General features: G+C 52.0%; 4 protein-coding genes across 4 annotated transcripts; 2 read left to right on the top strand and 2 right to left on the bottom strand.

Moving 5' to 3' along the window:
* Positions 1–483: 483 nt before the first annotated feature.
* NEUTE1DRAFT_118506 (uncharacterized protein) lies at positions 484–2,427 on the top strand (the record flags this gene model as incomplete). The annotated part of the gene is made up of 4 exons (XM_009857045.1): positions 484–875; positions 944–1,015; positions 1,120–1,605; positions 1,813–2,427. 4 exons carry the CDS (start codon positions 801–803, stop codon positions 2,365–2,367), a joined length of 1,188 nt encoding a protein of 395 aa, XP_009855347.1.
* A 1,613-nt stretch (positions 2,428–4,040) lies between these two features.
* Positions 4,041–6,331, bottom strand: NEUTE1DRAFT_89349 (uncharacterized protein; the record flags this gene model as incomplete). The annotated part of the gene is made up of 2 exons (XM_009857044.1): positions 4,041–6,103; positions 6,167–6,331. The coding sequence occupies 2 exons, from the start codon at positions 6,172–6,174 to the stop codon at positions 4,315–4,317; spliced, it is 1,797 nt and encodes a 598-aa protein (XP_009855346.1).
* Positions 6,332–12,065: 5,734 nt separating this feature from the next.
* NEUTE1DRAFT_89347 (uncharacterized protein) lies at positions 12,066–16,674 on the bottom strand (the record flags this gene model as incomplete). Its single annotated transcript, XM_009857043.1, has 6 exons — positions 12,066–12,168; positions 12,454–12,494; positions 12,657–13,084; positions 13,329–15,525; positions 15,640–16,268; positions 16,338–16,674. The coding sequence occupies 6 exons, from the start codon at positions 16,672–16,674 to the stop codon at positions 12,066–12,068; spliced, it is 3,735 nt and encodes a 1,244-aa protein (XP_009855345.1).
* A 4,316-nt stretch (positions 16,675–20,990) lies between these two features.
* NEUTE1DRAFT_70661 (uncharacterized protein) lies at positions 20,991–25,428 on the top strand (the record flags this gene model as incomplete). The annotated part of the gene is made up of 2 exons (XM_009857042.1): positions 20,991–21,727; positions 21,828–25,428. The coding sequence occupies 2 exons, from the start codon at positions 20,991–20,993 to the stop codon at positions 25,264–25,266; spliced, it is 4,176 nt and encodes a 1,391-aa protein (XP_009855344.1).
* Positions 25,429–26,152: the final 724 nt, after the last annotated feature.

Here is a 26,152-nt window from a genome sequence, read left to right as displayed (position 1 = left end):
GCTGTCGCAGAGCGTCATCACACACCCAGCAGGGGCAGGGGAGCCGCCTGTGAGAACACCCCGCTCAGGGCGAGGGCCTGAATCGGTGAATCGATCTTCCAGGACGGGCAAAAAACTAAGACACCCCACTCGAGCTGCTGGAGGAATGGGACGGGACGGGACTGACTGTGACACGATCCATGTGTTTTGTTTGGGCTTTGGGCGGAGTTTTCAAACAAGGGCTGATAAAATTTTGCATTTGCCCTTTTCCTTCCGTGATCTTTTTGGATCAGCCAATTCTCGCAAACAAGAAAACCCCCAAAACAAAATACCACTTGTCCTTGCAATTTGACAACGTTGGTTCTTGTTACCCTTGTTGCTCTTTTTTCTTTTCAAACAATCAATCTTGGACCATCAAGCGATCGACCATTACCAAACAACTCCTAGGGAAGGAAGCCGGCTTTGAGACATTGACTTGTCCTTCTTAGCGGCTCGCTGTTGCAGATTTGCCTTTTACCTTCCTCTTTCTTTTTTCACACTTTTACCGAAACGTTGTGTATTTTTTGGGCGGGGGTAGTAAGCCTTTCAGCCCACTGGCAACCGTCAAAACGTCTTCTCACCTAGGGCTCCGATCCCTATTTTTCGCTTCTCAACCCTCCTCTTTACCCCTCCTCCGAACCAAAGTCGCAGCAGCTGTTGCTAGCTCCAGCTCTCGCAGCTTCCGCTCTGCCTCTTTCCCCCTCTCGCTTCATCCAAACAGAAAAGGGCTTGACTGCACCTTCGTCTACATCTCCACCCGTTCTTATAGCAAACGGAACAAGATGCCTCCCAAGAAGCAGGTCGTGGAGGAGAAGATCCTCCTGGGCCGTCCCGGCAACAACCTGAAGAGCGGCATTGTGGGTTGCGCCTAGGTTAGGCTCCATCTCCCCAACCCCGCTGACACTGTTCTCGATGCCGATTCTAGGTTGGACTGGCAAACGTCGGCAAGTCCACGCTCTTCCAGGCCATCACCAAGTGCAACCTTGGTAACCCTGCCGTAAGCGACCCTCTTCCTCCCGCTCCCACGCTCGCGACCCTGGCGACGACAGCGACGATGATGATGATGACGACCGGAAACTAACACGACCACCCGCGCGCCAGAACTTCCCCTATGCCACCATTGACCCCGAGGAGGCCCGCGTCATCGTTCCCGATGAGCGCTTCGACTGGCTGTGCGAGAAGTACCAGCCCAAGTCGCGCGTCCCCGCCAACTTGACTGTCTACGATATCGCTGGTCTTACCCGCGGTGCCTCCACCGGCGCTGGTCTCGGCAATGCTTTCTTGTCTCACATCCGCGCCGTCGATGCCATCTTCCAGGTTGTCCGCGCTTTCGATGATGCCGAGATTATCCACGTCGAGGGTGATGTCAACCCCACCCGTGATCTTGACATCATCAGCGAGGAGCTTCGTCTCAAGGATATCGAGTTCGTCGAGAAAGCCCTCGAGAACCAGAAGAAGAAGACCCGCCAGGGCGGTCAGTCTCTTCAGATGAAGCAGTGGAAGGAGGAAGAGGCCACTATCGAGAAGATCTTGGCCCACCTCAAGGACGGCAAGGAGGTCCGCAAGGGCACCTGGGGTCCCAAGGAGGTAAGCAACATTTTCCTCATCTGCATAACCCTCCAATCCTTGAATGATGATAAAAGGCCCAAGGCCTGAATTATAAACCCAGCTCTTCGATTCCTCTATGAGGATCCATGAGACAAAAACTTTATCCTGACACACCCTCCATCCATCACTATGCATCATGTTTCGTCATTGGTCATAGAAACATCTGCTAACTCTGCATGATTTCAGATCGAGGTCATCAACCCTCTCTTCCTTTTGACTGCCAAGCCCGTCGTCTACCTCGTCAACCTTTCCGAGCGTGACTACATCCGCAAGAAGAACAAGCATCTTCCCGCGATTGCCGCCTGGATCAACGAGCACGCCAAGGGTGATCCCATCATTCCCCTTTCCGTCTCCTTCGAGGAGCGCCTCACCCGCTTCGAGACCGAGGCTGAGGCTGCCGAGGAGTGCAAGAAGGTTGGCGCCGAGTCTGCTCTGCCCAAGATTATTATCCAGATGCGCAAGGCCCTCAACCTCGGCTCGTTCTTCACCACCGGCCCGGATGAGGTCCGCCAGTGGACCATCCGTAACGGCACCAAGGCTCCCCAGGCCGCTGGTGTCATTCACACTGATTTCGAGAAGACCTTCATTCAGGCTGTCGTCTACAACTACAACGTCCTCAGGGAGCTCGGTGGTGACGAAGCCGAGGTCAAGGCCAAGGGCAAGGTCATGACCAAGGGCAAGGATTACGTCGTTGAGGATGGTGATATCATCCTCTTCAAGGCCGGTGCTGCCAAGAGCTAAACGATAGACGTAAATCGTCAATACACATGAAATGATGAAATCCCAAGTGACTTGGCTTCCTATCCTTAACGTGTCCGCTTTCTCGTCTTGTGTACTTTGTAAGCATATACATCCTGTCTTGATTTGGTTATTGTCTGTTGAAGTTTTTCAGGCAGTTTGATGGGTATGCCGTCCATAGGTTCATTTCACTCAATTGACATGAGCACTGTTTGTTTGTTTGCCACTTGATCTTTTGATCATCCATACCTCCATGTTCGTACCTAACATTACTGCCGACTGTAGACCCTGTGCTGGTCTAGTCAAATGTCAGATGGTGCTCGTCAATCGCAATCCTCTTTTCTCGCGGCCTCGTCTATCAAGAGTTCTTGCAAAGAATTGAACTTCTAAATGTTCCTCCCAATAGTCATCAAACTGTAACTGAATCACACCTGCCGTGATATTAAGACTAATCAGTATACCACTCCCCAGGTACAAGGTTATCGATTGTACTAACGTCCACCCTCGCTGTGAGACATGTACATAGCAGGGACTGTGATGGCACATGTCAACATCTGTTAAAATGATACAGGTTCCATCTCGTCATTGGCCTTTCATCCTATGCTATTGCATTTAAAAGCCCCTACCCATCCACCCATACTAGTACAGACCCTGACAGTCACAGTGAGCCAGCAGCTTCCAAGTATTACAAATATAGACCTGGACATCCATAATTTCGGTCGAAGAAATTGAGGCGACGTATAATTACTCCCGGATATCATGATGTCTCGTGAAGACGGCGAAGCTGAGGGTAGAGGTAAGTGTGGAAGACCCAACTACGACCAGTCAACATAAGAGCAAAGTGATGGACCAGGAGGGGAGTGGGTGAAATGGAGGAGGGCTCAAGAAGTTAAAAGAAAAAAAATAATAAAAAAGGGGGGAGACAGCTATTTATTGCGAGACGAGCAAAGACGTTTACAAAATTACAAAATTATACGATCAAAAACCAAGTGGATGAACCCGAACTCGACAATAAACGGCCAAGGTACACCCCACTGGAATTAGGCATCGACGTTAGTTCAAGACCATTACATGGTTATTCAGTGCCGGACTCGAGAAATCCACATCGAAACAGGAAACAACAGACGAAGAAGACGGTAATCTACACGAGTCAGAGGTCGGCTCTGTTAAACAACAACACATAAGTCTTGCTTCACCATTTCAGTGAATTGGTAGGTTCCAAGGCTACTGAGATATATGGGCTACAGTAGCTGTCGGCGGTGTGGTTGGAGGCGATGTGTCCAGCATCCTGTTATTGATGGATACATGTGTTGTTCGGATATTCAGACTAGTACAAGAGTCGCGGTAATGTGTTCAACTGGATTGGGGGCATCACACATAACGATTGTATACCTATTGTCTCGGTGTGTTATGGTATTTGATGTATGTGGTATGGTATATGCAAATTTTCCTCCTTACTCCCGGGCATCATGATGAACCAGTCATTTCCCTAATTCGGGATTTTCGGCGCCCTTCTTTCTTTCTTTCTTTCTTCCATTCTTGTTCTTGATGACAAAGGAAAATTGGTATGCTACATGAAAATGCAAATGCTAAGACCACCCATTTTAAACCCATGCTGTTGCCCGTCTTAAACTCCGTTGAAAAAGAAGCCAAAAGCCAAATGCAAAATCTCTTCGCCAACAACCAGGTTGAAGAAAGATATGAAAATGTTGATGAAAAAAGGGAGTGAAGTGCCAGACTTCTATCTCATGTACCGTTTCTCTCTTCTTTTCCTCCATTAGCGGGAAGAAAAGGAGCAAAGGGGATATCACGTTCGACTGAGTGGAGTGAAGAAACCCGTTCTTCAACTTCACACAAGTCGAGATGATGTTGATGATGCCAGATCAATACCGCCCCTTGTACCAGGCCCCTTTTTCATTCCGTCACACTCAACCGTGCCGCAAGTTCAACTTAGCAAGCACCATACCTCACACCCCTCTTCCCCAACTCCTTCCTTCCCACAGCATCCTCAGGCCAGATCCAACCCCTACTCCTCTTCGCCTCTCTCTTCTCCGCCAACTGCGGCTGCGGCATCCACTCATCCCTCGCCAAGGCCTTCCGCCTCGTTCCCTCAGCGGGCGCACCGATCTCCGCCTTCCAGTGTACCTGTCCAGGAACAGGCTCGTCGCCCGCAAGCATGCACAATCCCCAAAGGGCCAAGCAAGCCGTCATCTGCACCTCGTTCACATTCTCCGCGGACACGGCAGCTTCGCTACCCGTGGCAGCAAGCTGCACGCTCCCAACCTCAAGATACCCGAAATGCGGGGTGGTCTCGGTCCCGTTGCGAACAAACACCAGCTCGATCTCGGTCAAGATGAAGCCGTACCGGCACCCGTGCTCGCGCATGACGTGGTGCAAGTGCGCGAGGCCGCGCAGATACTCGACCCGCTTGATGTTTCCCTCGACGCGCATGCCCGTGTTGAAGCGGTCAAAGGACTTGACGAGCCCGACGACGCGCGCGGTGGGCTTGCCGCCGAAGATGGCGGCCACGCTGTTGGTGGCGGATTCGCCGGCTACGTTGGCGATGAACATGTTGTCCGTTGCTGCTGCGGATGCGGAGGAAGCACCGGTGGCGACGGCGGCCATGGGGCTCTTGGAGGGAACGGAGAGCTGGAGAGGGCGCTGCGAGCAGAGGGCCAGGGCGGCGTTGAGCTTGGGGAGGTAGTGAGCCGAGTAGATGGAGTGCAGCGCGGCTTCGGTCTCGGGGTGGCGGTGGTGGGGAGAAGAGGCCGTGGGGAGGAGGGCCTGCGAGATGGGCACCGAGAGGCAGGCGGAGGCGCCGGGGATGGAGAGGATGGAGGCCGCGGTGAAGTTGGTCCAGGGGCGAACTTGTCGGACGTCCCACCAGAAGTGTTTGGTGTGGGGATCCCGAAGCGGGAAGGAGATGGTGCGAACGAGCGACGGAGCCGGGTTCGACGAGGTGAGGTAGGATAGGAGGGTCGTCGAGGGCGTCATGTCGGGGGTGATGGGAGCGGCGGCAGCGAGCGGCGAAGGTGCGCGCGGCGCATATGGCTGGTACATGAAAGACTCCGGCTGGGGGAATTGGGCCTGGGGCTGCGGCGTAGGCGACGGGCTGAGGCTGGCCCGAGTCTGGGATGGCACGTAGGTCGGCATTTGGCGGTAGGTGGGATAGCCATATCTCTCGATGGTGACGTGGTCTAGGCTGCACAAGGACGCCCGGCGAGAGTGAGGTACCGATGAAGGCTCGGCAACATAGTTGATGGGAGCGAAGACGATGCCGCTGTTATCCTCCGTGAAGGGGAGAGGAGTCGCGAAGGAGATGGCATCTGGGTTGGTGTAGCTGCGCTGATGTACAGGTCGGAAGCTGTCGGTATTGGCCCGGGCCCGGGAGATCCTTGGGCCCGGCATAGTCCGAGCACGCTTGGGAGCCGGAGCAGCAACGGCGGATGGATCGATGGACTGGTCCTGGCTGCGAATCTTGGGGAGGAGAAGAGGTCCATGAGTACGGATGGGTGACCGGCTCCGGACCGGTGTTGTCCTCCGTGTGCTTGTTGCGCTCACTGACTCTGAGGGTGAAGACTCAAAGGAGGAGTAGACTGATGAGCTATGGGAGACGGAGCGAACATGGCTAGGGTTGAAGTTGATCTCAAGGAGAGAAGGGTCGAAAGAAAAGCTTGGCGGAGTGACCGGAAGTTCACACGATGGGAATGTGAATTCGTAAGGGATACCTGTTGCCAGACTATGTCCAAACAACTGTTAGCTGTGAAGTTGATGGTAGTCTGGGGTAGTGTAAAGAACTTACGTAGACATATTGAAGCTTGTGTAGTTGAAGGAGCGGATTACAAGATTAGTTTGGAAAACAAGGATAGGAAGGAGACCCGCTCCGATGGTGATTCTAAATTGTATGAGAGTGGAGGTGAAAAGGAAGGAAGGGATCGTATGTATGGTCTTGGCCCGGACACTTGAGACTCTAGATGCCTGAAGAGAGGATGTTGTTTGGACATGAAGCAAGAAGGGGCAACAAGAGGAGGGAAACAAGGTTATACTTATCCTCATCTCTCAGATGGATAACTCGAGATCATAGGCCATGGAGGGCCGGAGAGTATGGACCCATGAACGCACCAGCAGAGGACTGGACGATGGATGCCCATTGCCGGCGCGAGAAGCATGGGCATAGGAATACTAGCGTTAAGCGTGGGCCGCGGTCGCGAAAACCACATGAGAGACATGCTCGGAGACACAGGCGTGTAAGCTGTGCTCACAAAGGTACGTATCTCTTGTGAATACTTTTTTAGTGAGTCCTACCCCTGGTGGAGAGGTCCAAGAGGGATTGCCGGAAAGAGGAAGAGAAGAGAAGAGCAACTTGCAGCCTCCAGTGCTACCTTGGCTACGTTGTTACCCTTTGCCCTTGTCGCGACCCTAGTCTTTGGTGGTTAGCAGCTTGGCAGTCGGGTTTAAGGCTGGAACCCATGGACGACTCTGATTGCTCAGATATCCAAATAAATCTGAAACGCGGAGATCTATGGCGCTCGTCGAGACCCAGGGTCATGTCACTCGACGATTTATTTGGATAGTTGAGAAATGGGTTCGTAATTGACGGATAGAATAGCCGCCATTGTGGTTGTCGGTTTCTGGAGACATGATGCTTTGAGGTCGACGTCAAAAGGTAAACACAGGTCGAAAACACCATTCAGGAGAGGAATGATAGGGTATGTAGACTGATAAGATACCGATAATCCTGAGTCTCACTTACATGCATCAACATGTCGGATCGGGGGAGGGGACACAATGGACAAAGAGGACAAAGAAGATGTACCGGCAGTTACACGTTCTCTCGCTCCATTCATTCCATGTGGAAGCTTCCTCAAAACGCTTCATGGCCCAAGCTCCCTTTTTTGGGACTTCACGCAAAGAAGAGCCCTTTTCCCTTCTGGGAAGCCCTAGTTCTGAGAAGTCGAAGGTAGATGGGCATCTCAGCAACACCATTGGCTCAAAATCCCATGTCGGTGCAAGCCGCCATGCAGGCGTCTATGAGTCATATTTAGACACATGGTCCCGCCTACAGCGTAGCACCGTTACCCGTCAAGGGTCGTTTGTACTTGATCCAGCACTCGCCAGTAGCAACGGTACTTTCAGAAGCTCTTTCGAGATCTTGGGCCCAGGCGCCAGCCGCGGGACGACGTGGGAACCGAACCAGACAGACGGCAAATGGCAGATGGCAGCAAGAGCGGGCCAGGGACAGAACTTCTTCTGTTGGAGCGTGTGTTTGGGGTCAATATCGGGATACATAGGATATGGCGGGGGGGAACAAACTGACAGACAAGTGAGAACAGGGCGGAACCGAATGGGGGGTCGATCATGCTGCCAGATGCCACTTCGACGCGGGGTCATCACGACGGTGCTTCCCGCAGCACATCGCAGCCAGGGCCATCGAGTCGAGCCACGACACGTCTGATGGAGCAAGGCTTCGAACTCATCGCGTCTTTTTCTCGCAACACCACCCGGACACCACCACCGCACCACCATCAGCTCAAAAGACATCTACCCCGCGGCGACAAAGGCATGCTAGGCCGTTGAGCAGGACTGCTGCTGAACGGACCCATCCACAGAGTCGAAAAGCCAAACGGAAGGCTGCCACGGCTCGACTACACTATAGAAGGTCAGGCACGGATGCAAGGCCAGCTCTTTTACTTTCACTGAATCCAGAACGTCCGAGAAAAGTGTTCTGATACGACAGCTGGAAAGGCACTCGCCTCCCCGTTATCTCAGTGATAGTGATAGCTCGCAATGTCCATACATACTGCATTGCATGCCAGGCCGACACTAACAAAAAAAGTAAGGCGGGTTGGGCACCCATCCTCTCCATCCTTTCGTTCGACATTTCGGCTATCCGGAGTTTGGGCGTGCTCGTTGATGTCTCCCTCGCATCATGTTTCTGCTCAAGACTCCAGAGCAGCTCCACGATTGCTCCCCGCTACCAGTCGCATCTCTCCTCTGCACAGAGGAAATGCAGTGCTAGGAGAAACCTCCGACCCTATGACGGCCCTATTTTAGGTGGACCCATTGACTGCTTAGCTTTTCTCAGACCTTCAACTTTGAGAAAAAGAGAGAGAGAGAGAGAGAGGGGCAGAGGTTCGGTCGAGAGTCTGAAGGGTTCCAAGATGCGAGCGGTTACTGAAATTGCTTTGTCTTACGACCGACCGCCGAAGCTAAACAAGGTAGGGATCGAGCAGGTACGGCGTCGTTCAGAAGGGGTTGGAAGATTGCAAGCACGAATTTCTTGCCGGACTGAAACTACCTAAGCGCCATGAAGTAGACAAGATCAAAGATGATGTCTAGCTGACGACCGTAGTATGAAGCGCGCACCCGAGGGCGCTTGCACATGGAATGTCGCTTGCGCTTCAATTAACTTGTTAAGAAACCGTGCGCAGTTGTAGCGTAGGACACTAACACAGCGAGCGGGTCGGGTTAATCAAACAGCCGCCCAATCGTGCCGTCGCCGTGCTTAGGTAACTCCCTAGGGTCTTTAGGTAGGCATAACCCTGAACATGCGTTAACATCAGCGGCGGCTGGGCGGTTACGGAAATTGTTAGAGGCCGGTTTTGCCAGCCCAGCTCAATCCGATATCCGGAGCTCTCCTGTTCATCATCTGCTTCATTCTCCTTCCTTACTTTGAAGAAAAGGTTTGACAATGACCGTAAAGGTCGGCAGTTGCACAGCCTCATTACGAGGTTTGTAGGCGCTTAGAATTTCGGAGTCTCACATCTCAAGGGAGGATAGGATCTTCGGATCGGAAACCCACAGCGTCATCAATTTTAAGCGCCCGTTCAAACGTCGATGACAATGTTCACTCCGGTCGTACATAGTGTACTCCAAGAGGGCGGTCCGGTCAGTTACAAGGTTTCGTACAACAATTCCCGGCCTTTTTTCTCCCTTAAACTCACCGAGCAAGGCCAGGTCAGGAGGTGAATATATTCTTCCAAAGTTTTAGCGAGCCAGATCGCCGCAAGGTCACCGTCACCCCCTTTAAAAATTGTCCCGAGATCGTAACGTCTCAGTAGTAACGTTCCTCGTCCTCATGTGACTATCATACCCCAGGCGTCTTGACATGAAAAATCTACACTTCATCGTTTCTTGACATTGCCTGCGCAGCACCGAGACCACGGGGACTTTCGGAGTTGGAGTCGTCTCAGTCCGTTTTACCTACGCTAACGTTGCCGGCGACCCGCGGCCTTTTCCTCCGAACGGGAGCTTTTCAACACTGACGACGGTTCTTGCAGTTTGTTCTCCAATTTTCATGCAACACCAGAACGCCGATCTGCAACTTTGCTGTTGTGCTGTCAGTCGCGCATTTCTGTCTTTTTTTTCTTTCACTTTCGAGTCTTTCAACCCCCCCTGTCTTTGCGTCCCGCATGGCAGCCCGACCAATTCCACAAGGGTCCGATTCAACCCTGCATTGTTGGTGGCCAATCAGATCACTTAAACCCAACTTATACACTACCATGCCATTACCTTTTCGGACATGGGGCAAGTTTACCCGTCGATTGGACGGCATGGAACCTATCGATACATGTGTGGGTGATATCAATATATGCTGTATGGAATGGCAGACAACCAAAGACTGGAAGTTGTCTAGAATTCTTCTTACCGACTCTTGCTTTTCCTTCTTACTCAGAAAAAAGAGGGGAAGGAAAGCCTAGAAGGGAAGAAACAGCGGGGAGAGAGAGAGAGAGGAAAAAGAAGGAAGAAAAAAAAATCCACTGGCCACAGCAAATTCGCACTAAAACATGCAGAACACTAACTATATGGACACTAAGACTAACAACGCAAGCTACTACCTAGGGCATCTCGACTAATGCTAGGTGAAGTGTCAAACTCCAACTGAACGAGGTATCCAGTCGCATCCGATTAAACATGTGGTGCCATTGTCCATCCCGGGTACCAGACCTTTGGCAGTTTCTTCGTCTTCCCCGTTCTTTTCCCACTTTTTTCACTTTTTCGGCTTGACAGATGTTTCATTGTTTCATGTGGTAGTGGGAGAAACATGAAACAACGGCTTTCTGCAAGGCATACTCCATTTCTGTTGAGGTTCTGACCATCCATCTCTTCGCCATCTCCCATGGCCAGTGTCGTGGTGCGGGGGGAGAGTTGGTGGAAAGAAAAGCACGTCAAGTCACGCACATACATGTGAATATGGGTTGGACGTGAATCATGTGAAGGCGAAGAAAAAAAAAAAAAAAGGAAAAAGAAACCCCGTTATCTGCCGACATGGCATGATATGATATGCTTTGTCCTTGTGTTGTCAACGTCTAGAAAGGTCCAATCTGATCCCAACAAGGCATTTTACATCGAGAGAGCTGGATGGTTGTGATCTTCCAAGTTTAAACCCGTGGATGCCAGTGAATGAGTAATGCAGGTCATATCACGGAATATCAGATAACTGACGAGACGAACTTGTACAGTTCTCATCTACAACTTGAAACCGCTGAAAACGCCTTCCCCAGTGGAAAGGTTGAAAGAAGGGTCGCATACCCGTCTTCCCGGAGCGGACTCTTATGATAGCATCATTCCATGTCAGTCACTCCTCAATCCCCCCTCCTTCCAAGCACCTATCGGGACCCAATAATCCGAAGTGATTGGCTATAGGTACATAGTACTACTACATATCCTTCTTTATTTTTTCCACGCCAGAAAAGGACGGAACAAAGATAAAGGAACAATGGCCCCCATCCCATCCTTCAACCACGTGCGCACCAAGAAAACATGAAACACCATCATGTTCTTTTCTCTCCCGCTTTTCCGAGCGGATACATATGTACTTCTGTATGTAGCACAAAGACATCCAAACTGGGTCTCAACAATAGGCTTTGTTTGAGGTCTCCCATTCTCCTCCGGCTTTTGCTCACATTGACTGACCAAGCCCTACGTACGCTACGGCTCAACATCTACCCGGGATCCGTCCGTGGTCCGGCCAGTTTCGTTCGTTGCTCATCATCATATGGGCCATGCCATGCCGGGCCATGCCATGCCATACCATGCCATGCTACACCTCCATCTCATCTTCAGAGAAGGAAGGCCAAGCACAGCCTCACCCCAGCCAGGCCCATTCTGCCGACCTGACCTGGACCTGGACCTGGACCTGACCGGATCTGACCGACCGGATATTGTAGCCTGTTACCTATGCATCCAAGAATTTCATTTCATTGCTCTCATCCTGTGTACATATGTACATTACATAGTAGTACCTTTATCTTGTTACATACTTATAGGGCGGCGGCGGCTAATTATCATGCTTCATTTTTGTTGTTTGGTCCAATCGCATTCGGCCTACACTTACCAACCACACAGGCTTCTTCAGCTTGACAACGGTCACTCGTCATTCTTTGGTGGTTGGGGTCGCGCTTGTTTCATCATGCGATCTTCAAGATGGTCAGGTTGTGTGATCCGTACGCTGTACCTACCTATACATACTATACGCGCAATAGGGGTTTGGCGTCTGAAAGCCGTTAAGGAGCAGTTACCTAGATACCTCTGAGTGGAGGTCGTTTTGTTGATGATACCTATGTGGTTCTCATCTGGATCGCTTGCTGGGCTCTCTAGGTTCATGAATTGGTTTCTTTTTCTTTTTGTTTCGAATTTTTTTCGGCAAAATTTCTTTGCGGGCTGCGTGATTAATTGGGACAAGACATCACACGCTGACTTTATTGTCGACTGTGTCGAAACCAAACAAAAAACAAAAAAAAAGAAACGAAATTGAAATAAAAGACCCCCGCGGCGGAACCCAAAGGGGCGGCGAGGTAACTTCTGCGCAGAGAAAGAGTATGACATTGAAAGTTCAACCGCACGTTCCCAGCTCTAACGCCTGTCCTGTATCCTGTAAACCACTCAACACTGTCTCACCACTGCAGGCGGACAAATCTTTGAAATGTAATCTCCAACGGCCAGACAACGCCGCCAGGCATTTCACCAAACCATTGCCCATATTGTCATGTTGTACATTACACGTTCCACAAACCGACAGCAAACCAGCCTCTTCAAAAAGATAAAAGCCATCCAACGCCGTTTGTACTTTCAGTCCGTGAAACTTACACCGCTCCATCTGCCGCCGTCCCACCATTCGTTAACTGGGACTATAACAAGTTATCATCAATCCTCCCCGTCGCAACCACCGTACTGGCAGCTATCGTCGCCGGGGCTTTTCCCACACCGACGACGCCTTTGCCGGGTACACCCCTCCCATTCCCATTCCCATTCCCATTCCCCCTGTAGCCACCACTACTACTTCCACCAACCCCAACTGAATTCCTATCAACAGCACTATCCCGCAAACCCGTCAGCCCTCCGGCCTCAACCGCCTTGACCTTCCTCAAAGCCCTCTTCAACCCCTCCATTCGTCCTCTCTCCAAGATCAACATCCCCCTCGCCAACTCCCTAATCGCCCTCCGTCCCATCTTTTCATGCATATCCCTCCACCCCGCCAGTTCGCCCGCTACCGTCTGCTGGGCATACCTTAGTTCTTTTCCCAACATCTCCGCCTCGCGTTCCGCATTCTTGACCTTCTCCTCTCGTTCCTCGTTCATCCGCTGCCTCGTCTCATCCAAAAGACCGAGCGGCCAACGCGACGAGCGGTTGAGCGAGTTGTAGTTGCGCTCGGCCTCGCGGCGAATGGAGACAATCTTGGCAATGGTTCGCGGCGGCTTGGCGAGGGCGCGGAGGATGGCTTCGACGTTGGAGTAAAGAGTTAAGAAGGCGTTGAAGAAAAGGTTTGTTGGCGAGTTTTGGGGTGGAGCGAGGGCGCGGACGTAGAGTTCCAGGGCGGTTAGGTGGGAGGGTGGGAGGAAAGGGAAGGTGGTGAGGACGCGGTGAAGGAGTTGCGAGGCATCGTAGAGGTCTATTTATGAGTATTGTTAGCAAAGGGTGGTTCCTTTGGTGGAGAGAGAGGTCTGTGAAAAGGAATGACTTACCCATGGCAACGTTTCCGACTACGTTCGCCCTCCGGGCCACACTCCTGGTAGAAAAGTGCACGCTCCTGACGATATCACGAGCATGATCGACAAATTGCTCAACCTCCCTTAGGTCTATGACAGGCTCCATCTCGTCATGGATTTTCTCCGTTAGCGCTTCCGCCTTGAGCCTACTCCGTTCGGCCATCATGTCAAGCTGCAAGTCAGGCACCAGGAAGAACTCCCAAAGCATCTCATGAGTAGCAAACGTGGGATGCGCCAAAAGTACCCGTAAGAACCAATCCATACGAATCTGGAGATCCTTGAGTACCGCTCGACTTGGCCTGGAAAGAATCTGTGTCGGCGACCGCACATCCGCCAGAGACGGTATCCATGAGGAAGGGTTCTCTATCTCCAGCAACTTGACAAGGTGCTCAAAGTCCGTCAGAGATCGACGACACGTCGTTACGGCATAACTATACCGGTCGACCGGTGCCCCCGACTTCAGCACAAAACGGATGGAGGTATCCTCAACGAAATAGGATCGTACCACACCCGTTGTGCGTGAGTCGGAGCCCGGTATGAGCGAGAACAGGGTGAGATCGTCGATCTTGTTGCGGACCTCGTCGTCCTTGGCCAATTCTACGGCTGTCAAACCTCGAAGCTCCCTGGCCGCAACATCGACGCGAGGATCTCCGAAGAGCACTCGCACCATATCGAAACGCCCATACTTGCTGGCCAGCATCAGAGGGGTAAACCTCTTTTCGTTGGTTGCATTGACATCAACATCGCAATGTTGCAGGATTTGTAACGCAAGCTTCGGGTCGTTGATGATATGCAGAAGGGTATTGCCCTTGACATCGACATGTTCATCCAGGTGCAGAGGCTGACCATCGCCCTGAGTTCTCGTGGCAAAGTCAAGGCCCTCCTCTACCATGACGGAGTAGTTGGCATGATCATACGACCGACATAACGCGAATAATGGTGTTTGTCCGTTTTTGTCCTTCTGCCGCCATGGTAGCATCTCGCCTATAAGTTTTATTAGGAAGGGAGCGTGGAAGAGGTAATGCGCAGCACTACGACCCCATGTATCTTGTCTGGCGAGATAATCTCTAAGCTGATCGCGCGGCGTTGATTCGAGGAACAAGTTCAACAGCATGTTGATGACTTTGGCTTCACCCAACTGAACCGCAGCGCTCATCAATGTCGTGCCCGCGTTGTTCTGGTCTTCCAACAGGACATGAGCAGGGAAATACTGGCTCAGTGACAGCAGATACTCCAAGACCTCAACACGGCCGTTTTGGATGGCCATCATCGGTACTGACTCCCCAAGTGCATCGGTGGTCTGGGCGAGGCGTTCAATACTAGTGTCGCCTTCAACTCCGCCTGTCCATGTCGTGGTGATGCTGGCTGTCCTAGACCTAAATGAGATCTCCGAGCTGCTCGACAGTGACATACTTCGAGTGTCCATTGATACCCTTTTGACTTTCTTTGGCAGAGGCAGTGGTTCAGCTTCGTAAGGATCAATGTCGATGTCATCGGATGCTCCATCCTGGAACGGAAATACGTGACTGAGACCAGAACCTTCAGAGAAACGCTCCGATACGGAAAAGGCTGTTGAAGACAGACTCGAACCCCCATTCGCGAAGTTCCACTCATTTCCCGATGCCCTGCGTGAAGAAGGCCGGGGTTCGACTGCATAGTAGGCGTCGTCGCTGGAATACGTTTCTGGTTCCATGATTTTCTTCAGCTCCACGATGTCGCCTTTTGACACCGCGTCCCAAAGGGCTCTGTTCCGACGACTGGCTCGCCGTAACCCGCCGGAATCACGGTCAAGATACGCCAAAACAGCCTCGAAGGTGCTGAGTGCATAGCCGATCTCGCCACTATCAACATCATCGATGAAGATGAAGTGTCGAACATAGCTTAGTCGCGCTTGGAGGTGCTTAATCCGAGCTTTGATGACAACATACAGCAGCAGAGATACGAGGGTATCAGCGTTGATGGTCAAAATGGGCTTTTCCGAAGCTGGCCCCGGCGTCTGCGGAGGCTCAGGTAAAGCGAGCTGCGTTGCAGCCTTGGCAGTAGAAAGAAGAATTTCCATCATCTCCTGAGGACAGCTGGCGTTTGTCATTTTGCGGAACTCGTCCACCGCACGCCCCAGTCGAGAGATGAGATCACGCTTTGCTCGCGACCCACCGTCCATAGCGATTCCCAGCTGAGAAATATCGATGTTATCCATCTGCCGTATCTTGGCCTCTAGCTCGAGATCATCCGGTCGTCGAAGTGTCGTCAAGCGGGGGAACAACATGTAGTGTACGTTTTCCGTCACATAACGTTCAATCATACGTTCGACAACTGGTCCAGTCAAGTCGGTAGTTGCGCCCAACAAAGACAATTGTTGCTTATCGACATTTTGGAAGAGGTCAATGGCTGACGTTACAGCGGTCTCCAGAGCCACCCTCATAATGTCCTCATCATCCTGGCTGTATATGCTCTCGGTCAAGTGGTCACCATGCGTGTTCCTTGTGAAGCTGATACTTCCTGTGCTGTTCGATCGTACACTTCGAACCGCGTGTGTAATGGGGCCATTGATGGGTTCTGGGTCTGGGATGACGCTCGCAGAGGGAGGTGGCGGTAGTGGTCGTTCGACTACAAGGGTGAACTCGCGGAACAGCTTCTCGAGACCATTTTGCATCTGCCTTGCAATGGCGGGAAAATGATTGAGGAGTTCGTGGAAGCTCCTAATGTCCTTCTTTTTCGGTGCGTCCGACGCAGCTGCTATAGGTTTGGGTCGGGTGGTTGGTTCGGGCGGCAGTAGGGCCGGAGGGATGTTGACTTCCTCCCATGATCCGACCAGCGGGCGTGATATGAAATAGACCAGGAACTGCTTAAGCTCGAGAGTATCGGGGTACCAAAGGGCGTCGTGGAGAAGGTTGGCTTGGGCCAAGGCCCTGAATCCTGTTCAACACCCAGAACAGTTAGCGGTCGGTAGGTTCACGGCTGAGATTCTGTGAAGGAGTTCGGTACCCTTGTTGCTGTAGACATAGTTGTCCTTGATGACAATGGTCCTGCCATTGATGGTGCTGTATAGCTTGGGTTTGCCCTTCATCTCACGGAGATTCTGCGTAGGTTCCTTGGCTCCCGCGCCAGGGCCCCCCTTGGGTGGAAGGATGCGCAGCACATGGCTCCCGATGAACTCATCGGAGGCTACGGAAGCTGACAAGGGCGCGCCCGTCTCGGTGTCGCGGGAGTCAAGAATGACATCGGTGGTCGGGACAAGGAGGATGTGCTGCTGAGGGGGCGAGCACTGGGCGAGATAAGGGCTCTTGGCAAAAGCACTGAGGAATGGGTTTAGAGGTTGCATTCATTCGATGCGCTTCGCAACTCCTCGGGGCCTTGGTGTGTATGGCGTGGGCGGTGACCTAAGGTAGCCACCATTGAGCGAGGCTACCTAGAGCCGCGAAGCATGCAATTGGCGAGAGCGCGGACTATGTTGCTGTCCCCCGTCGAAATGGGATTCGTAGCGTAGCGTGCCGGTACTTGTAGACGTGCGTGTGTAGATGTGCGTGTGCGGTAGGGAGAGAGATCGAGTGGGTTGTTTGCGTTGTGAGGTGCGGCGTCTTCTGAGGTTATTCTGTATCGACAATCGAGGGTTGCGCAGGTGGAAGATAAAGGACGGGGAACGATGACGGATCGATGCCTCTAGACGACCGGACGATACCGCTGGATTTGGGAAGCTGAAGCGAAGAGAAGCTGAGAATCAACAAGGTGTTGCGGAATACGCGTGTAGATCAAAGTGCGATGTCGGAGCTAGTACCGTTCTGTAAGTAGGATGATCAAATGTTGTCATTCAGGGTTGAGAAACGGGGAGCTGGTGGTTCAGGCATGTGTTTCCTGGTTCGGGTTGCCTTGCGGTTGCGCCGGTGACGATGATAGTGTTCAGCTTTGGTTTAGAGGCAAATGCTTAACACGCTATGGCTATGGCAGAAACGACAGCTTCAGGTGAGAGAGCCTTCCCGCGTTCAGAGATTCATCAGCCAACCACATCATCATTCAGACGAGCTGGGCGACCGACGCCCAAAGGACGTTCGGGACCCGGGAGAAGTGGGGGAGTCTTATCTGCGACCCGACCGTGACAGCTGATAAGCTCCACCACCAGAGCCAGGGCAAGCACCGAGATTCGACAACGTCACCAACAGCACCAAACACTCGAGACATCAAGGTCCTCACTGTTCACCCGCTACGAGCTTTATTGTGGCTGTTGGGATGACAACTCTTTTCATGATGATTTCGGATGGATATAGTTGATGCGGTTTGATGCTATGGTGGAGCTTGAGTCAACAAGCCTGGACTGCTTTCCAAGACCAGGCAGGCCTACGCAAGATCGGACATCTGTCTGATAGGGTACGAGGTTCTAACGTAATGTCCTGTTTTCCAGAACTCGTTTCAGTTATGCGACTTCTGCCTGCCTTTTTTTCACCACGCTTTGGGCTGATAATTGCCAAGTGATGATGACCCCGGTGATGCTTGGACAGGTCTCACCATACTTTAAAGGATGAGGATACAAATATAAGGAGCATTACTTTCATTAACCTCTTCTCACCCCATACATGTCACTTATGTACATGCCCTGATGCAATCATCCGATTCCCACAGCTAGGCCATCGACACATCTACACCTCCAGGCCAGCATGCCTACGTTACCAGTATCCTCCTCGACCCCAAAAATGTACCTCAACAGCAAGCATATAAAGTCTTCCCTCTCTCAAGTAATCACCTCTTTTTGGGTCGATCCTTGCGGACACGGGCGGCAGACCTTCCTTCCTCACCTCAAGATCAGATTCTCCAACATCTTCCAATAGCCGACGCGGTAGGTGTGCGGGGAGCTAGAAAATTCGTGGTGTTTTCTAACCCCAGGCTAGGGCAGCTGAGCTTTTTGTTCATTTGCCTTTGTTCTGTTTCGGAAGGCTTTCATTTTCTTCACCTTGAGTCCCGTCGATCGATCACATTCATCTTTTCACTCCGGACGCCTACTATTCAACAAATGATTTTTGACCCATCCTGTTAGGTCCATCCAAGATATTTCCACGCCGTCAAGTCCAGCGTACGGACTTCACGGCGAGGTCATCCAACCGTTAAGTTATGTCGCGGAAAGAGGTCAATGTGGTTGAGAGTAGGCCGAAGGTGATCTATCAGCCTCGAAGGTAAACACAAAGGAACTCTTCACTCTGACAATCGAGTAGGAGTCATCGCGAATGTGACGTATAGATTGGAACTGATCAAGTGTCTACAGCTATATATTGACAGGGATATAACCTGATGAGCCTTTACTGGAGAACAAAGCATGTTTCGGAGATCAATCTACTGACGAACTGATGGGGTTTTCGAAACCAACTCGTCCACAAACACATATGTATACTGGTTCATTTATCAATAGGTGAATGTTGCGTCTCATGGCTTAAGCAGTCACATTTGCCCATTTCATTGGAGACATCATGACCATGTCAACAACCATCATCAAAGGACAGTCGACCTTCAATGAAGCAAATAAACTGACGGTCCTTGTTGTCAACAATGCCTTTTACATCAACTGCGTTCGGCTCCGACGGTTTCATGCATAGTGGGTTGTCGCAGTGGGCGCTTTCATGATGGACAAAAAGTCACACAACTCTCGTCGGGGTTTTTTTTCTTTTTTTTTTTTTTCGGATGACATGCCGGCCATCTAGAAGAGCTGGGAGAGGGGCCGGCGCTTCCAACGCACATCATCACGATCTGATGGTGCAAGATCGACTTCGCGTCGCTGTGAACGAGATCGCGGTGGCCGCCGAATGAAACGGCCTTTGGTACTACGTGTACTCTCTTGCTTCTCCCAAACCCCATGAGACCTACCCACGGCAGGATAAGGGAAAAGCTTGAGTGATTGAAGGCCAAAACTCAGAAGAAGAAAATCACGTGCCCTTCCATGCCCCAGCTGTCATACCGCATGGTATGTCATTTTCCCGTTCTCGACATGTCTAGAGAAAATCGCCCCAAAGCGGTGGTAAAGCTCCATGTCAACGGTCCGAACCCATTGGGCAATTCAACATGAGATCAGTCAAGCCCACGCCGGCTTTCACGGAATTATATTGAAAGAGAGCGAAGAAAACGAAGGACGTTGCTATCTTCGGGCTACACTAGAACTGGAATCCCTGTCGTTACTTTTATTAATCTACTCCATCGCAATCATGGTAAAAAGCATGGGCGCTTCCCGGGGCTTGCCAAGTTCCCGCCCTTTGACGCCATCCCGTTTGGCACTACGGGAAATCGTCTCGCTCACCTACCCAGGCTGCCCTCAGCATTAACTCCATCTTGAGGTCTTTTTCTTTTTTTTGTTTTGTTTCGTAGATTCATGGCTCATATGACTCGTACATGGGTACCTTGTGGTTTCCGTGTCGAGACTCACGAACCAGGAGACCCAAATCGAGGTTGAGCTGAAGAACAGAATGAGCCCCTTTGGAAGCTGCATCCATGACGGAATCCCGATCCCTCCAATTCCATCCAGGCCTTGGGCAAGGTCATAAAAAAAGGACAATGGGCTGAATTGACAATGGAACCCCCTGACAAGACGTGGTGATTGGAGAGACGGAGATCGAAAGGGCCGTGCACGGTTGCAGGCCAATCTGCAAGGTACGAACGGCGTTGCCCAATGGGCAGGAGCGCTGCAGCCCGGAGGACCACTGGGAAACACGACCGGAAGGGAAGTGGAGGTTTGTTGCGTTTCCACTTGGGGCGTTTTCTGTTGCGCCATCCCACTTTGTTTCAATTCTCCTCGCCTTCTCGGATGTCCTCTCCTTCCTCTTGACCCAAATTGGAATCAATGGCGCCAATGAGCCATCTCTGTCACGGCAGAGCGCGACTGCTACTGGCGAGCGCCAGCGGCATGTGGGAGGAATGGAGGGAGGGAAGAAACAGGTCAAGAGAGGAATTCAGTTAAGACCCTGAAGAGCCGGCGTCAACAGAAAGAGAGAGAGGGAAGTTGCCCCCTTTTGAATCGGCCAAATCCTCCAATCCAATAATATCCTGCAACTCGTTTACTCGCTTGTTCTTCTCCCAACCCGCCTGCGCGAAATTGTTCCCTCCACTTCTTCCATCAAAGATAATCTGGGTACCCTACACATTGGACCCCAAGACCCCGGCGCCTTGTCACTCTCTTGTTGTCTCTTCCAGGTGGAAGATCTCACTGACTTCCGGACCTGCGCGTCCGCCGTCAGCCTGTCACGTTCGCTCGTCTCTTGCTCTTTTCGTCTCGCTCTCTCCCTTTCTGCGACCTTTCCCTTCCAGCCCTTCTTTGAAAGAGGGAAGTGATTGACTGTCCGCCAATTACACTAATTGGAACCTCTGATCCAGTCCTTGCCTTGTCCAAACCCCCAATCAAGCCCATCCAATCGCGGTCGACCAAGCCCATGATGAGGATGATCAGGTCCCCGTTGTAGATTCGGTTTCGAATTTCAAACTCAAGGCCCGTTACCCAGACCAGCCGTGGAGATCATCTCTAGCGACCTCGCTAGACCACCAAACGCCACTACCGTCCGCGTTGCAGCAGATACCACCCGGGCACTTTAGCACCGCACCCTGACCTTAGTTGACTTGGGGTCATTTCCTTCTTCATATACTACCGTTGCCCTAGCCTCAGCCACCATTATGGCTACTTTCGTCCCTTCTTCCCCTGACGAGAGAGGGTTCGATTTTGGCCCTGCTCTGCCTCTTCACTATCATCAAGAACAACAATACCAACAACAACAACAACACCACCACCACCACCAGGAACAACATCACCATCCACAGCTCGACACGAACCGCGCTGCTTTGCCCGAGGTTACCACTCTCCTTAAATTCTCCCCGCCTCCTGCACGTTCAGCTGTCGTCGAGCCTGTTGGTGCCGCGCCCGCTGTGTCGTCCGCTAGAACACCACCACGTTTCTCAAAGGAATACCCACAGCTGCCGTCCCTTCTCCCGCCACACGGGCTCGGACCTTCGACATCGGACGAAACAGAGGAAACACTAGACCAACTGGAGACGGACCACCAGTTCCCTCCACTACCTACCATCCCCGACCAACGTCCGACCCCGAGTCCCAGCAAAGGCCGGTCCCAAAGCCTCGCTTACACCCCGGCCCCCATCAAGCGCAAGCCGTTATCATCCTCAGCTTCGCCCTTGGCCACCCGCTTCTCGTCTCCGGGAAGGAACTATCTTGACATCATCCGCGATCTTCCCCGTCCCGAGTCCCGTTTCTCGAGATCGTGTTCTTTGGATAGCCCTACTCTGTACGAATTCCCCGCCAAATTTGGTCCTCCACTACATCCTTCTCGTTCCTCGGCTGCTGCCCACGCTTCCGATTTACCGGCGGATCCCGACTATAGCAGCAACAACCAACGGTCGTAAGTCCTTTGTATATCCGAGAGTCTGGTTCAGGTCATAGTCGTCTAGGCAGGCTAAATGCGGGTGAACAACAAACTGACCTTCAACTGTTCCATGTAGATCAAGCACCGTGTCCGATCGTTCTGTACAACTTCAAGGCCCCTGTATCTCTAATACCGGCAACCTGCAGCCCACACAGACTTTGAAGGAGAGCCCGATTATCTCATCGGCTCAGACAGGGGGCCCATTGTCAGTGTCGCCAGACCGGCATATAAGCGCCGACAGCCTTGGTGTGACCACTCGATCATTGGACCACAACCTCGATACGTACTACAACGACGAGGTTGCGGCTCCCTATACTAACGCCACCGCGACGATTAATACGCACTTGCAAGAGACACATGACAGGCGCAATCCCATAGTCAAGCCCAATACCATGTCGCTGTCTTCTCGAAAGTCTCCCCCTCCACATCTAAATCTTGCGCCAGCAGAAGATAGTGACCATCGACAACGGGCCTTTCCGCTCGTTTCAACCCCGGGTGAAAACAATAATCTTAACAGACCTCTGCCAAAATCGCCCGCCTCGTCCCAATTGGACGCCAACTTCTATGGCAACTGGGCTACCACGCCACAATCTTCCACAACCGAGTTCTCGGAAGACAAAGAAGACATCTCGCCCATCCCGTCCCCTTCTCCTCATTCCGTGAGACGCTCAACCCTACGGACGCTTGCAGATGAATCCCCACGCCTGCTCAGGACACCTAGTCATACCAATGCGAAAACCGAGCGGCCGCTAGAGTACTGCGAAGACTACCTACAGACGCCGCCGCCCAGTGAGACGTCGCAGTATCAGATCGACGAAATGGAGGACGAACTGAAAGCCATCGGCGCCGAGTTGGCTGCATCCATTCGGCGTGAAATGGACTTGGAGGATCTGGTGGACAAGCTACAGGAACAGGTCAATAACGGCAACCCTAATGAATCCGGGAGAAGAACAAGCGACTACTTCTCCGACTCTGGACACAGTTCATCAAAATTTAGCGACTATGATCAAGCCAAGGAGGAAATTACTGTGCTCAAGCGCAAAGCGGAGCAGGAACGAGCGCAAATTAGACTTGAGCTTACCACCAAGCTACAAGATGAGCGGATTAGGCGCCGCGCCCTCGACGAACAGATCCAGGAACTTTCAAAGAGGGCTTCGATGATTGATGTTGCCAAAATACAAAACGAGGAAACCAGTGACAGGATCAAGGAACTCGAGGCCACATGCGACGACTTGCGACGAAAGCTCTCCGAAGAGCGTCAGACGAGGGAAAGCCTGGAAGACCTCCTCGGTGACATCAAGGGCAAGTTGGAAAACACGTCAAACGAGCGAGACAAGCTCGCCTATGATGCGACCAGGCTGGAGCAAGAAGTACAATCTCTCAAGACGGAAAATGAGGAGCTTGGTAAGATCCAGGAGGAGGTCGATCTCCTGAAGGCTGAAAATGCCGAACTTGGCAAGTACCGCGACGAGTACGACCACCTTCAGTCCGAACACGCAGAATGCGGCAAGCTCGGAAATACGGAGTTCGCTAGACTGCGAGATGAGTTTGAGCAGTTCCGAGCTGAACACACAGGATGCGATCGACTGCAAGAGGAGCTCCAAGCACTGAAGTCAGGAGACTCAGATGTCGTAAGGTTGCAGGAGGAGCTTCACGCCATCAAGCTCGAACATAGCGAGTGCAGCAAGTTGCACGAGGAGGTTCAACTGCTTAAGTCTGCAAACGCTCAGCTCAGCAGCCAGCAGAATGAACTTCAGTCGTTGAGAAGTGAAAGCGCAGAAATCGACGACCTGCAACAGGAGCTCGAGGCGCTACGTTTTGAGAACACGGAGCTGCGCAAGTTGGAGCAGGAACTGCGCACTTTGAAGTCGGAGAACAACGAACTCAAAGAGACAGGAACCCGCATGTCGATGGTCCTTTCACGTTCAACATCAGTTGCAGGCACAAATACCAGCTCTATTAAGAGAGCCGGCCGCCCCATGTCCCTTGCCCGGTCAAACACTACAAAGCACCATGTTGTTGCTGCTGCTGCTGAGCCTCGCGGTGAGATCCTGGCCGACAGGCTAAAGGACGTCGAGGCACAGCGCGACGCATTGCACCGTGCTCTGCGCAGTCTCCTTGAGAGACAGGAGATCCAGAATCGCGAGAACGCCAAGAGAATCAAGCTTCTCGAGCAGGAGCGTGACCGTCTTCTCTCGTCTTCCCCTCGTGGTGGATACGAAAAGGAGGTGGCCAACCTTCGCGATGAGATCGCCGTCCTGCGTCGCCGGGCTGAGGAGGCCATTGACCAGAAGTGGGAGGTCGAGAAGGGTCTGGGTGGCCTCAAGATGAACCTTGATCGCGCCGAGCAGGAAATCACCTCCCTGCGCAGCCTTCTCAGGGAAAGAGACATCCTTATTCCTGAGGGCTTCGCCCGTAGCAGCTACATGTCCAATTACAGCGACAATGACGCTCTTGTTCCGGTGTCGTCAGCGTCCCTGGAGAAGGCTTATGCAGACTTGCAAGCCACCTACAGTGAAGCTCTCGTCCGTATCAAGGACCTCGAGGACAGCACTGCATCCAACGAGGCAATGCAGCTCGCCATTGCTCACCTTGAGCAATCTCTCTCGACTGTAGTGACGGAGCGTGACATGGCTCGTGAGGATAACGTTGCCCAGCTTGCCGAGCTCGAATCCCTCCGGGAGTCCGAAAAGCAACACATTGACGCCGAGCTCACTCTAGCTGAGCAACTGTCTGACTCGGCCCGGCGTGTCGAGGAACTCGCACAGCAAGTGCGCGCTCAGCTTGCCATCAACGCTGCACTCCGCTCGAGACTGGCCGATACCGTTGCCCGCGGTGAGGCCAACCAGCGCGTAAGCACGGAGCGCATTGCCAGTCTCCAGAAGCGCCTAAGGGAGCTTGAGGAACAGGTGATTACCGCGCAAACCAATGCTGAAGAGCGCGTGAACCGCCATGAGGAAGAGCTGCAGACGCTTAAGGAGAGTCATAGCATCCACCTCCTGCGTCTGCGCGATGGGCCTGCGGGCTCGGCAGCCGCCATGCGTGGTCTTCCCCCGCGCTCATTCCCGCCCAAGTCTCCCCTCAGCCCCATGTTCAGCATGAGCCTGGCGAGTAAGAGCGATGCCACTCCCCGTACCACTCGCATGTCGAGCCCTTTTTTACTTTCATCATCTTCTTCCTTTTATTCTAACTCGCATGCCTCGACCTACCTTCGGCCGCGGGCCTCTGGGATTCTTTCATCGGCTGCCGCCGAGGGCAACATGGCCGAGGACGTGACTACCCTCAAAGCCCGCGTCGCCCAGCTCGAAGGCGCCCTGATGGCTGCCGACTCGGAAATGCAGGAAGTCGTCAGTCGCATGAACATGGCCCAGATTGAGGTCATGACTCTCCAGGAGGAACGTGAGGAGGCGGTTCGCCAGACCAGAAAGCTGCAGAAGATGATGGAGGAGGAGAGGGTCAAGGTCTTTAACGAGCGGTTTAAGAGCTTTGCGGGCGCTACGGAAGTCAGGGCTTAGGAGACTGAACTTGTTTGTGATGAGAAAGGAACAGCAACAACAACAACAGCAGCAGCAGTAAGGCAAAGGAAGAGGTATAAAGGTGACCATGGCTATGACTATAGAAAGTTGAGGGAAGGATGGGAAAGGGGGATACAGATGGGGTTGGGTAGGGTGGTGTTTTGAGATAACGCCTTTTTTTTTGGTCCTTTGGGTGAAGGGGGAAGCAAGCATTATATTTTTGGATTCTGATTGCATAGCATTGGGGGCTAACATTTCTCTTCTTCGTCCAAGAACAGGACCTTTATACATTGTTATCTTCTTGGACAACACTTGTATATAGGGTTTTCTTGGGAGGGCGTGCACGCGTTTCAAAAAAGTTTGGAGGAGGGAGAGAAATGCGCAAAAGCATTGTATAACATACCAACGCAGGTTTGAACACTATCTATCGTATGTATATATTATACCTAACTCTTAGTTACAAGCATCAGGGGAAAGATGGTCTTTTGGACAGGTTGGCGGTGGTGTAATGTCAAGGTGCTGTTCGGGAACGAGGACAACGCTGTCTATGACTACAATATTCTGTCTATTCGCTGTGATTGTCTTTCAATGAGATTACATTGCCCAAAGGATGCTGACGTTGATTCTTTCCTCCACCTCTTGCATCATTTGCGTGTTCATCGTCATGGCTACCCGGCATCCAGTTCCTTTCATTTCGGATTACAGCAAGATAGTATAAAATACAACCAACACTACCATTCTCTCTCGCAGACTTCCAAATATGACTTTCTGGATTTGTGATGGATCTATTTCTTGAATTCAAAAATTTTAAATTTTAAAATCTTTTCGCAGAACACCAAGCAAAAGAACAAGGACGACCGACTGTAAGAAATCCAAAAGCGAAAAA

This window comes from Neurospora tetrasperma (genome assembly GCF_000213175.1).
Source record: "Neurospora tetrasperma FGSC 2508 unplaced genomic scaffold NEUTE1scaffold_81, whole genome shotgun sequence".
Classification (NCBI taxonomy): Eukaryota; Fungi; Ascomycota; class Sordariomycetes; order Sordariales; family Sordariaceae; genus Neurospora; species Neurospora tetrasperma.
The sequence above is the reverse complement of the archived record's forward strand: the minus strand, read 5'-3'. Positions and strand labels throughout refer to the sequence as shown.